General features: G+C 48.3%; 1 protein-coding gene across 4 annotated transcripts in view; it reads right to left on the reverse strand.

Annotated features, from left to right (window-relative positions):
- EVC (EvC ciliary complex subunit 1) overlaps positions 1-13,042 on the reverse strand; it is an 89,968-nt gene that overhangs the window by 69,349 nt on the left and 7,577 nt on the right. For all 4 annotated transcript variants that reach the window (XM_037742225.1, XM_017539138.2, XM_017539142.2 and 1 more), the window contains exons 2-4: positions 11,968-12,093; positions 3,032-3,115; positions 751-983 (exon numbers count right to left, since the gene is read on the reverse strand). In XM_037742225.1, the coding sequence (XP_037598153.1) occupies positions 751-983; positions 3,032-3,115; positions 11,968-11,994 (344 nt within the window). In that variant the 5' untranslated portion in view covers positions 11,995-12,093. The remainder of the gene's footprint in view (positions 1-750; positions 984-3,031; positions 3,116-11,967; positions 12,094-13,042) is intronic.

Raw genomic sequence — 13,042 nt, forward strand, 5'->3', positions numbered from 1 at the left:
TGCCTGGGTCACATTCAGGCTCAAGGAGCTGAGCCCAGTCCTTCTGCCAGCCCCGAGCAGAGGCTGTATGCTGGACCATCCCACCCTTGGATTCATGTAATTTCAGAGCAGAGAGAGGCCTGAGGCCGGGTGTGTGAACCTGTCAGACTGAGTTTCTCAAGCCCCTAGGTGCTGAGCCCTGCTCTGGGCTGGGTCAAACCCAGTTCTGTCACTCACTGCTGTGTGACCAGAAGTCATGTAGCCTCTCTGGGTTTCCCTTTATTCTTTGTGAAATGGGGGAAGTGACAGTCCTAACCTCATAGGTATGTTAAGGGGAATTCATTCATTCATTGAGTAACACTTACCGATTGCTGAACCTGTCCCAGGCTCCCTCCCACTGGGCAAAATCGTTATGAGATCGTTAATCTCTGTAAAGTGCTTAGCACTCTGTCCAGTACTCAGAAGTACCCACTTAATCAACTTCACCAGCGGCTAGGATGGCATGCATGGGGCATGCCAGTGATTAAATGAGGCCGCCTTGTCGTCTCTCCCCAGGGCTCAGGCCTGACTCTATAACCCCAGTGTTGGTCAACACAGCACACAAGTGACAAATTCATCTGGGGCTCTGACTGTGATGCTGGGTGGCTGTGTGTCCCTGGCAGAGTCACTGAACCTCTCTAGGCCTCTGATTCCTCCTCTGACAAAGATGTGACCCTCCTGGCCCATGCCAAGAGGACCAGAAGCCTCATCCTCCATTGCCCCTCTCCCTACCTCTCGCTGGCCAGCACCTCAGGGAAGGCGTTCACCCGGAGGAACGTGCGGCTGAGAAACCTGTCATCGCTGGCGGCTGAGTGGACACTGGACGAGGAGCTGTAGTCATCCTTCTCAGCCTGGCTCAGGCTCCCCAGGCTGCTGGAAGGGGAGGCCTCTGCTGGCTGGTGCGGCAACACAGCCTGCTTTAAGTTTTCGTGCAGAGACGGGTTGGAGGAGCCATCGGCCAGAGGCTGGGGTGGCGGTAGGAAAGTCACACTCAGTCCATGTGATGCCTCAGGGATTTGATCCAGTATTAACAATTCTACCAGACGCACTCTAGATGCTCACAGGAAGCCTGGCTGGAGGAGACTGGCCGGGGTGCCAGCAGACACCACAGAGCTTCTGTCCCGGCTTCTGCCACAACACATCCCATAGGCCCAAATCACAGTTCACTTCTCCTCATGAGGCCAGCCCCTCCGCACCAGGCTCCTTCCCCTAAGCTGCCAACCTCGATCTGTGCCCCGGACACCCAGCTGCACCCTCCTCCCAGCTGGCAACTCTGACCTGTTCCACAGCCACCGCTTGCCCTGACCCAGTTCACTCGCTGCTGTCTGACCCGTCTGCTCCCTCCGCGAATCCTGCCGACCACCTGTCCTTCCCCTGCACAGAGCAGGCGCCACCGTCCCTCCCCCTGCCCACCGACAGGCTCCATGCTCCTTACCAAGAAGCTGGAGTGCCATGCACACTAGGCCACAGGAGGTCACAGCCTGGGGCCTGGCACGGCTGGAGGGCCCAGCAAACGTCAGCCTCCACCTTTGGCTGCCCAAGCCACACTGAGGTGGCTCTGTCTCAGACACTCCTGGTCGCTTCATCATTCGGGGCCTTTCCCGACTTTGGTCCCTCCCTCTGAATCACCCCCCGCAATTTGTTGCTTGCTGGGTGGAAGTGTCCCTCCCTCCAGGCATGGATCCCAGACCCCATAATGGCTCCGCAGTCCCTGGTATCTGCCTCTTGCCTATCTCATCACGTGCTGTCCTGCAATCTGGGTGTATTCCGATCCACCCAGGCAGTGAGGGCCTCTAGGGTGGGGCTGATGCCCTCCTGACCATGGCATGATCCCCAGGGCCCACTCAGGGCCTACCCAGAGGATGGGGAAGTGCCCTTCAACCACCCACCGTCCCACCCTTCCACAATGTGAAGGATGTGGTTCCCAATGCGGGCTCTGGGGAACAGTTCCATGAGATGAGCCAGTTACTCCTTGCCACAAAGGTTCCACAGACAAATCAGTTGGGGAAAGCCTGTGTTAAACAAGGTGAAAGGTTTCTTTGGAGCAGGAATTCTCAGAACCTTTAATATGCTTTGGCTGTCTTCAGAAGCAAGTAATAATTCAGAAATGCTAACATGTTCTCAGTGTGCAGAGGCTGTGCACTGTCTGAGCCCTTATTATGTTATCCTGTGTAGCACCGAAACAACGGCGCGAGGCAGAAGCACCAGCACCCCCATTTCACAGATGACGAGACTGAGGCACGGAGAAGTCAGGAAACGCAGCACAGCATGGCTGAAATGGGGTTAGGACTGAGTTACTGGGACTCCAGAGCTCGTCATCCTGATCACCAAGAAAGCAAACCGCACTTTCCCGAACTTATTTCACTAGGAAACCTTTTGGCACGAAGCACCTCCCAGGCTGAAGGCTGCAGAAGGTGTAACCGTAGCCAGGTGTTGGGGTTTGATTCCGGTTCTGCCACTTCTTGTCACGTGACCTCAGGTCACTAGCCTCTCTGGCCCTCAGTTGCCTTACGTGTCATGTGGAGACAATATTATTTACCTGATAGACATAGCACCAAGTTGAATTGCCTAATGCATGACAAACAGCACGACGCTGGCCCTGTGCACGTAAGTGTTCAGTGAGTGCCAGTGCTGGCATTAGTCCAGGGCTCTGTGAATGAGGATTAGCACTGGGAACTGAGTCGGTATCTGTGTTTGTATTAGTGTTAAAAAGGCAGAGAGGGAGCTGTCCTACTGTGTTGTCACCTCGCGTCCCCAGGAGTACAAGGAGCCATGGAACTTCCTTACCATGGTTACCATGGGCATGTCCTCTTCCTGATAACACTGTCATAAGACAGATTAACCCTAAGTTTTGCTCCATTACAAAGCCTCTAAACTACCCCTATTAAAATGACTTGTCATAAAACACTCAAACAGAATGAAACATCACACAGTTAATCCCCCTACTTTCCTCCCAATCACTGGCACATGACAGAAGTAACTCCATTTCTATGATGGAGCTCAGGACACTCACCCGGAACTTCTGATTGATGGGGTAGATGACTTTTGCCTTCAGAGCGAATGCTGTGACGTTGCTGTTGGAAGGTGGCTCACATTCCTGGGAGGAAAAGACACAAATGGCATGGGAAACTTTCTGTAAAATGAAGGATAAGTTGTCAAGTTTTTCTAATATGCCACATCCCATTTGTAAGAGCAGCCTCAGAAAGGGACCATAATAGGCATGTTTAGATTCATATAAGCTCTTCCTTGCCAGAAGGAACATGAGTGGATGGGTCGACAAACAGATGGATGGATAGATGGATGGGTGAGTGAATGAATGGATGAGTGGGCAGATGGATAGATGGATGGATGGATGGATGGGTAGACAGATAGATGAGTGGATGGATGAACAGGAAGACAGATGGATAGATGGGTATGATGGATGGATGGGTAGACAGATGGATGGATGGGTGGATGGATGGATGAGTAGACAGATGAGTGGATGGATGGATAGGTAGACAGATGGATAGATGAGTGGATGGACAGATGGGAAGACAGATGGATAGATGAGCGAATGAATGGATGGGTGGGCAGATAGACAGATGGGTGGATGGATGGATGGGTAGAGAGATGGCTGGCTGGATGGATGGATGGATGAATAGGTAGACAGATGGATAGATGAGTGGGTGGATGGATAGGTGGGCAGATGGATGGATGGGTAGACGGATGGATGGATGGATGGATGGATGGATGAATGGATGGATGAATAGGTAGACAGATGGATAGATGGGTGGATGGATAGATGGATGGGTAGATGAATAGATGGGTTGGTGGGTGGGTGGACAGCCACATGGATGGGTGAATGAAAAGGTGGAGAGATGGATGAGTAGATGAAAAAATCTATCAAAAGAGAATGGCACAATGTTAATTTAATCAAAATGCTTCAGCTTTGGAAAAAATAAGGATTTGAATAACTTGAGAATAATTGACAAGAGAGTCTCCTAAAGAATTAGGAAAAGCAAACACACAAAATAATTTTAGCATTGCCACAGGTATAAACACACGCAATAATATTCAACAAGATTTTGGATTAGACCCTTAAACAAAAGTAAGTGGTTGGGCAAGTCTTCTAACTTCTGTGAATCTTAGTCTTCCCAGATAGTAAATCAGCAGAGGATCTGCCCTCAAGGACTACATACATAAAGCACCCTGCTGAGTTGCTAGAATAGAGAAGAAACCAATCAGTGGGTTGCTGTGCGTAGTGGTATAACACACCACTGTCAAATCCTACTCTGGAATCACCTCCCCTGACTCAATAAAAAGTTGGATGGGATGAGCGCAGTGGCTCATGCCTGTAATTCCAGCACTTTGGGAGGCCGAGGTAGGTGGATCATGAGGTCAAGAGATCGAGGCCATCCTGGCCAACATGGTAAAACTCCATCTCTACTAAAAATACAAAAATGAGCAGGGTGTGGTGGCACATGCCTGCAGTCCCAGCTATTCGGGAGGCTGAGGCAGGAGAATCACTTAAACCTGGGAGGCAGACGTTGCAATGAGTCGAGATCCCCCAACTGCACTCCAGCCCAGGCAACAGAGCAACACTCTGTCTCAAAAAATAAAAAATAAAGAAGCTGGATGAACTTAACCATGGCCTTCCCCATATCCCCACATCCTCTCCATTTCTCTCCTGTTGGGTCATCCCCACCCCACCACCGCACTTTGCAAAGTCAGTGCTGAATCAGTGCTTTGGAAAACACGAGATAGTGAATGAAGATAAGCAGACAGGCAAGCCCACAGCCTGGCGCTGCAGACCATGAAAAATCTCTTCTGAGCAATGAGCATACTGATGGAAGAAAACTGCATCTGCATCTATTCCAGTGCTTCTCAACCACGTCTTGAAGAGCAAGCTCCATTACCACGACCAATTTCCAATCACAAAGTTCAACTTGGAATAAGACACCCTATTGCGGGCAACACAGAAGGATGGATCACTTGCTCCTAATTTGGGGTGCTGACACAGCCCCCACTGAGCCAGCACTGTGGCCTAGGGATGGGGGGAGGGAGAGGATAAGGAAGAATAGCTAGTGCATGCCGGGCTTAATATTTAGGTGATGGGTTGATCTGTGCAGCAAACCACCATGGCACACGTTTACCTATGTAACAAACCGGCATATCCTGCACATGTACCCTGCAGCTTAAAATAATGTGTCCAAGGAGAGCTGCACCTTGATGCCCTGTGAGCAACACGAGAGGGAGGCTGCATACCAGGGGCTCCAGTTCTTGTCATTTCTCTACCTTACAACTCACAAAAGACTTGGGTGACAAGAATTGGGGAAGACCCTTCCTTACACCTTATACAAAATTAACTCAAGATGGATTAAAGACTTAAATGTAAAACCCAAAACTATAAAACCCCAGAAAAAAATCTGGGCAATACCATTCAGGACACAGGCACCGGCAAAGATTTCACGACAAAAATGCTAAAAGCAATCGCAACAACAGCAAAAATTGACAAATGAAATCTGATTAAAGAGCTTCTGCACCGCAAAAGAAACTATCATCAGCGTGAATAGACAACCTACAGAAGGGGAGTACATTTTTCAATCTATCCATCTGACCACGGTCTAATATCCAGAGTTTACAAGGAGCTTAAACAAATTTACAAGTTAAAACAACCCCATTAAAAAGTGGGCAAAGGACATGAACAGACACTTCTCAAATGAAGGCATTCATGCGGCCAATAAACATATGAAAAAAAGCTCAACATTACCGATGATTAGAGAAATGCAAATCAAAACCACAATGAGATACCATCTCATGCCAGTCAGAATGGCAATTATTAAAAAGTCAAGAAACAACAGATGCTGGTGAGGCTGTGGAGAAAAAGCAAAACTTTTACTTTTACTGTTGGTGGGAACGTAAATTAGTTCAACCATCGTGGAAGACAGTGTAAGTGATTCCTCAAAGACCTAGAAGCAGAAATGCCATTTGACCCAGCAATCTCAATACTGGATATATATGCACGTGTATGTTCATTGCAGCACTATTCACAATAGCAAAGACATGGAATCAACCCAAATACCCATCCATGATAGATAGGATAAAGAAAATGTGGTACATATGCCCCATGGAATACTATGCAGCCATAAAAAGAAACAAGATCATGTCATTTTCAGGAGCATAGATGGAACTGGAAGCCATTATCCTCAGCAAACTGACAAAGGAACAGAAAATCAAACACCGCATGTTCTCACTCACAAGTAGGAGCTGACCGATGAAAACACATGGACACATTGGGCAGGGTGAACAGCAGGTACTGGGGCCTTTTTGGGGGCAGGGACAGGGAAAGGATCAGGAAGAAGAGCTAGTGCATGCTGGGCTCCATGCCTAGGTGATGGGTTGATCTGTCCAGCAAACCACCACACGTTTACCTATGTAACAAACCTGCATATCCTGCACATGTATTCCACAACGTAAAATAAAAGTTGAAGAAAAATAAACAAAAAGGTCTCAAGGAAAAAAAAAAAGAACAGGGGAAGACCACCAACATATGCTACCTCCCTACAGGACCCTGCCACAGAGGTCACTGTCTCCACTTCCAGACACAGAAGATGAGTCGCAGAGAGGTAAAGCCATGTGCCTAAGGCCACACAGCCAATCATCACAAGAACTGGGACCTGAACTCAGCTTTGCCGGCTCCAGGTCTGCCCTCCAGCTGATGCCATGCTGGCTCTGTCAACATGACGCAAATAAGGGCAAGACTAAGTGCCATGAAGCTTAAAGGGAAGTGGGGGTTCGGAGAGAAGGCCCCTGGGCTTGGCTTCACCGTGTTCAGGAACCTACGGCGGATACTGAGGTAGCATGCACTCTGACATCCCAAGTCCCCACATCCAACTGACCACGAATCCCATCAACTTAACCTCCCAAATCTCTCTGGAACCCATGGCCCTCGCCTAGGCCTCCACCATATTTACCCTGAAGGGCTGAAATCGCTTCCTAAGCAGCTCCTCATCCATGTACTGAGAGGGTCTACCATGTCCAGCCACCTACGCATGCTTGCCCATTTAATTACCACATGTCAGTCAGCTTGGGGAGGTGGGACTATTATTATCACGCTTACCTTATGGTGGGGCAAACTGAGGCTCAGAGGTTGACATCTTCCAATTCATTCACCACATAGAAATTGAAATATCTTTTAAACATAAATTTCCATCCATGTGCCTTTTAAAACCCTTCCTGGCCTCCCTCTGACCTGAGGGTACAGAGCCTGGTCTGCTCTCAACCCCCTGCATTCTGGCCCACTTTCCTCTTGAGGTTTTGTCAGTGAACAAGGAATGGCTCATGCCTATAATCCCAGCACTTTGGGAGGCCAGGGCAGGCGGATCACAAGGTCAGGAGTTCAAGACCATCCTGGCCAACAAGGTGAAACTCCATTTCTACTAAAAAAAAAAAAAAAAAAATTAGCCAGGCATGGTGGCATGTGCCTGTAATTCCAGCTACTTGGGAGGCTGAGGTAGGAGAATCACTTGAACCCCAGAGGCAGAGGTTGCCGTGAGCTGAGATCAGAAACATAAAGAAGAAGAAGAAAGAAGAAAGAAGAAAAGAAGGAAGAAAGAAGAAAAGGATGTTGGTACGGGGCCCACCCGAGACCTGTGAGGGCAGAACCTGGGGATGGAGGAGCCGGGGAATGCGCATCAGGAACACATCCCAGCTGGAGGAAAGCCTCCACCTGATCCATCTACCTGCAGACTGCAAACCCTGCAGGGCCAGCCACGGACGGTCATGGTCTTTGCCAGGGCATTAAAGGACCAGGAGCATGTGACACCTGAAACCAGGGAAGGAGCAGGCTCTGCTCCCTGAACAGGAGCCACTGCCTTTAGTTTTTTAAAGCACTCGTCATTAAGGTCAGGTGTCTTCCAAATTCGGAGAGTCTCCCCAGCTGAAGCAATACCATTATTTAGAAAATTGGTTGTAACGAAATATACAAGGTAAAACTTCTTCAGCTGAAGCAATGCGATTATTCAGAAAATTGGTTAAAGTGTAATTGCAGGAAAGGAAAAGCCATTTCTGTCGCCAATGTAAAGGGATTCTTTTCAGAGAATGCATAAATGCATCCTTAAAGATGCACATATGCATCTCTCCCTCCCTCCAAAGCAAAGGAATGGGAAGGAGAGACAGAGGCTGTAGAGTAGCATGCCTCAGAGCCTTCTGGAATTTTCTGTTTTCAGCTGAGATGAGTTGTTCATTAAACAGAGGTCATCCAAGGTGTGACGGGAACCAACAAGCCCTGGTTTTCTGGGCACTAGAGGACAAGAAAGTTGTAGCTTGATCCATTGGGCCAAAGCAGTCCTGGCCACATATTTTGACAAGCTCAGCATGCAGAAAGCCAAGAGCATTCTGACACGCCAGTCACTGGAACAAGTAGATCTTTCATTTAACCCTTGGCAATTATTAGCTTGATAATGGGCATCTGCTACGTGTAGCCGAATAGTGAACAGCTAAGATATTACTAGGCAGAAAAAAATAAGTTTACAGCGGGGTAGAAAGACTTAGGACTCCCTACAAACACTGAGCACCTATTCTGTGGCAGGAACATTCACATGCATTAACTCAGCCCTGGGTGACTCCAGGGTCGGGGGGTAGGGAAGCACGATCACTGCTGTCATTTTAAGCAAGAAACTTGAGGCTCAGACAGGTTACACTTCCCGCCCAACATCACACAGCAAACACGTGGCAGAGCTGGGACTGGGTTCCAGGATTCTAGGTCCCAAAGCCAGCTTGTTTCCATCATATTTGAGGATGCCCTATGTGTGAACAGTGTTGTTTAACAGCTTTATTGAGATTTAATTCACACACCCTGCAGTTCACTCACGAAAGTATAAGATTTCATAGTTTTCAGTATCTTCAGATATGTGTAGCCATCACTATAGTCAACCTGACTGATTGATTTTTTTGAGACAGAGTCTCGCTCTGTCACTCAGGCTGGAGTGCAGTGGCACGATCTTGGCTCACTGCGACCTCCACCTCCTGGGTTCAAGCAATACTCCTGTCTCAGCCACCCAAGTAGCTGGGAATACAGACACGCCCCACCACGCCTGGCTGATTTTTGTATTTAGTAGAGATGGAATTTCACCATGTTGGCCAAGCTGGTCTTGAACTCCTGACCTTCAGTGATCTGCCCACCTCAGCCTCCCAAAGTGCCGGGACTACAGCCATGAGCCACCGTGCCCAGCCTCTCGTCAACTTTAGAACATTTTTATCGCATCAAAGAGAAACGGTGTCCTCTTTTCACTGTCACCCCATTCCTCCCCTTCCTCTGCACCAGCCCCTGGAAACCACTCATCTACCTTCTGTCTGTATAAATCTTCCTGTTCTAGACATTTCACAGGAATGGGATTGTAACCGGGTTTTTTCTTGAGCGCCGGTGAGGCACAGCTTCCCTGAGAGAACGCCGTGGGTTTTTGGAATAAGTGGCGGGACCACTGCAGGTGCACCGTATGCTGGTAAAAGTAAATACCGGACCCAGGAAGTGTTGCAGAAAGGTGATTTTACTTAGGTAGAGAAAAGAGGAGAAGGGAAAGACTTCTACGAAGAGCACGGAAGGGGATTCTAGAGGGGAAATTCCAGAGGGAGCTCTCACCATGTGGAAGGGGATTCCAGAAAGCTGGAAATTTGGCACGGGTGAAGAAGCAGGGGGATTTACGCTGGGAGAAATGCCCACCTTCCTAAGTTCCTCTGAAAGGAGTTCCTTTAAACTTCCGCTGGGGTGATTGACTTTGTTTCTTCCCGCACCCCCGAAATTTAAACACAAACCATTAAATTTCTCGGATGGAGAGAGATGGGAGGGGTGCATGGCGCTGGGAAACTTTTGCCCTTAAAACTTTGCCCCCTCATGGATCTGGAAAGAGAACAAATTCCCTCAGGATCCTACAACGTGTGGTCTTTTATGAATGGCTTTTTTCATTTAGTGTATTTTCCAGGTTCATCCAGACTGTAGCATGGATCAGCTCTTCATTTTTTATAGCCAAATAATCTTCCAATGTCTGCAAATATCACATTTATTTTTCTAGTTGTCAGTCAAGGGACATTTGGGTTGTTTCCACATTTTAGCTATTGTGAATAGCGTTGCTTTGAACATTTGTGTACAAGTTTTTGTGTGGACACCTGTTTTCACATCTGTGAGTAGATTCTAATAGTGTGAGAAGGCAGGACAGGGGCAGAGCAGCAGAGAGAGAGAGAGAGAGAGAGAGAGAGAGAGGAATGAGGGGAAGAGAGACACAAAGACAGGGAGACGCCACACACCTGCAGGCTCACAGAGACACACAGAGACCCACAGAGGGAGTGAAGGACTAGGACATACACATACACAGACAGATGTAGAGAGGCAAGCACAGTGTCAGAGGAGCACAGGGCACATCTAAATAGGTGCTCAGTCAGTGTTTGCAGGGGGCCCTGTCTTTCTACCTCACCGTAAGGTTAACTCTTTTTTCCTGCCTACTAATGTCTTACCTGTTCACTATTCAGCAACACCTAGCAGATGTCCATTATCAAGCTAATAATTACCACGGGTTAAGTTAAAGATCTGCTCATTCCAACTCATCTCCCACAAGTCATGTCCCAGGACAGCAACAGAGGCTTCCCCACATCTCCCTGGCTCCATGTCAGCCAAGGGCAGGGAGGTGGCCCTGCTCCACGGGATCCCGCCAGCACAGGAGAGAGACCCAGGACTGACACAAAAGCTGATTGTAAAGCTTAACTAGAAGCTGAGCCCTACTGACTTCAGACCTTTGGGGAAATCTGTTTTGAAATCCCCAACCCACTTTCTTCCGTGGTAAGCTGAGGCTGCGGAATGGAATGGAACAGGATGGAAAGCGGAAGAGGCTGGGAGTCAGGTGTGGGGATGCAGCACTCCCAAGCAGGGGCCTGGCAAACCTAAGGACAACTATCAGCTTGGCTACTCCCCAGCTGCGGGACTCAGGAGAGCAGACCACCTCTGAGCCTCGCTCCCTCATCTGGAGGATATAAATCAGATCAGCCTCACGTGGCTGCTGAGAGAAGGGCACGAGATCGTTCACATAGTGTTGGCATCACTCACAGGTGAGAGGTGTAAAACTGCCTGGCATGAGCAGATGCAAAGACATAACGCTAGTTCAATCTTTCCCCTTATTCCAGAAGAAGTCTGCAGTGCTTTCTGGGGGACAAGGAGGTGACTGGAAATGTCACATCCTCTCTACCATAAGGCTCACCCAGAAAGCGATGTTCTGTGGATAGAGTAAGGGTTCCAGGAAGGCAGGAACAAGGATAATTTTTTGTAACATCTCTTTCAGAGGCCCAGCACTCCCACCACTAGAGGCTTACTTAAAGGAAGTAAAATGAAATGAAAGTAAACAGACTTATACACCAAGGTTCATCGCAGCCTTATTCAACACAGCCAAATGCTGAAAACAGCCCAATCCACCAATGAAATACCCACCAAATGGTGAGCAGACAACAGAGCATGGCACATCCACACAGTGCCACTGAGCAATAAAAATGGGCGAATTATTGATACACACGACGAACGGGAAACATCTCAAGGCATTTTGTGGCGAGAACACAGGCGCAGAGCAGCACAATTCCATTAGCATAAAGTTCTAGAACAGCGAAACTCCCAAGGAAATCCCATGCCTGGGTGCCTCTGGAAGTGTGTGGGAGTGGCCGCTGACTGGAAAGGGGCACTAGAGGACTTGCTGGGTGATGGAAAGATTCTCGATGGGGGTATTAGTTCCAAGGTGTACGCAATTGTCAAAACTCATCAAACTGTAAAACTTGAAGTCTGTGCATTTGACTGCATGTAAATTTGCCTCAAAAAAAGCAGCAGATTGGGAAAATGTATCTGTCAGAGGCTTGTATACATGATACCTGGCTGCCAGGGAGGACACCCCGCCTCCCACGGGTCCCTCTACAAACAAACACCAACACCAAGCTTACATCAACAGCTTCCTTGTCCTTCGGCATCTGCACTTCTCTCTTCCTCCTCCTCAATGGGGAGCCAGTTTCCAAGGGGGTCTGTGCATTAGACTCCAAATTCCTGAGCAGATTTTGAGTGTCGTCTCTCTAAAACCGGAAGGCCAGGAGTTGGGGGTGGACAGAAACACAACATTGATGTCAGTCAGCCTGGTCCCCACGGTGACTTCTGCCAGTCAACACCCCCAGTCCAGTGGCCACTTCCACCCGCCTCTGTGCTTCTACACAAGCTTGGCCCTCTGTGTGTGATGCCTCCTACCCCACATGGGGTCTGCTACAAGTCCTTCAAGACTGTGCAGATGTCCCCCTAATTCCTCCAGGGTGCCCCATCTCAGTGCACCCTCAGGACTTGGAGCAAGATGCAGAGCAAAGCTCGTTCCATCTTTCTTCTAGGGTGAGGTCCCCGCTGGACTGGGAGTTCCTTGGATTTAACAACTAAGCATGGGAAATGGCACATGCATATTAATTTTCCTGTTGATTTTGATCACTCTATTTAATGGTTTTTAAGAAAATATGTTAGGTGACCTTAAGTTATAGAATAGTCTGTATTCCGAACTACATCGAGTGCTCATGATTTATGGATTCTGTATTTGCCAATTCCTGTAGTTGCTAAAATTTACTTATGACCCCCAAACCAAAGCTCATGGGTCTTTCACAGTTATTCATGGACACATGCAGAGCCTGAAAAATCTGTGTTGCCCAGCGTGCATGTGCTCAGCTGAGATGGAACAAGGCAGGACTCTGCCTTCTTGTCTCTGCTCTGAGGCTGTAAACAGACATCCTGTTCATACTCTAGTACCACAGTGTTTGCATTTCTGTGCTTTTTCTTGGTGGTTTTACTGTTTAAAATAACCACCACCAAGCACCGTGCAGTAGTGCTCTCTAATCTCCTGAAACATATGAAGACTATGACATGCATGCCCTTTGGAGAAACGGCCGTGTTACAGAAGCTTCATTCAGGTATGAGTTACAGTGCTGTTGTCTGTAAGTCCAATGTTAATAAATCAAAAATATGTATTAAATAAGATATCTTTAAACA

This window comes from Cebus imitator, unplaced genomic scaffold, assembly GCF_001604975.1.
Source record: "Cebus imitator isolate Cc_AM_T3 unplaced genomic scaffold, Cebus_imitator-1.0 Scaffold117, whole genome shotgun sequence".
Taxonomy (NCBI): Eukaryota; Metazoa; Chordata; class Mammalia; order Primates; family Cebidae; genus Cebus; species Cebus imitator.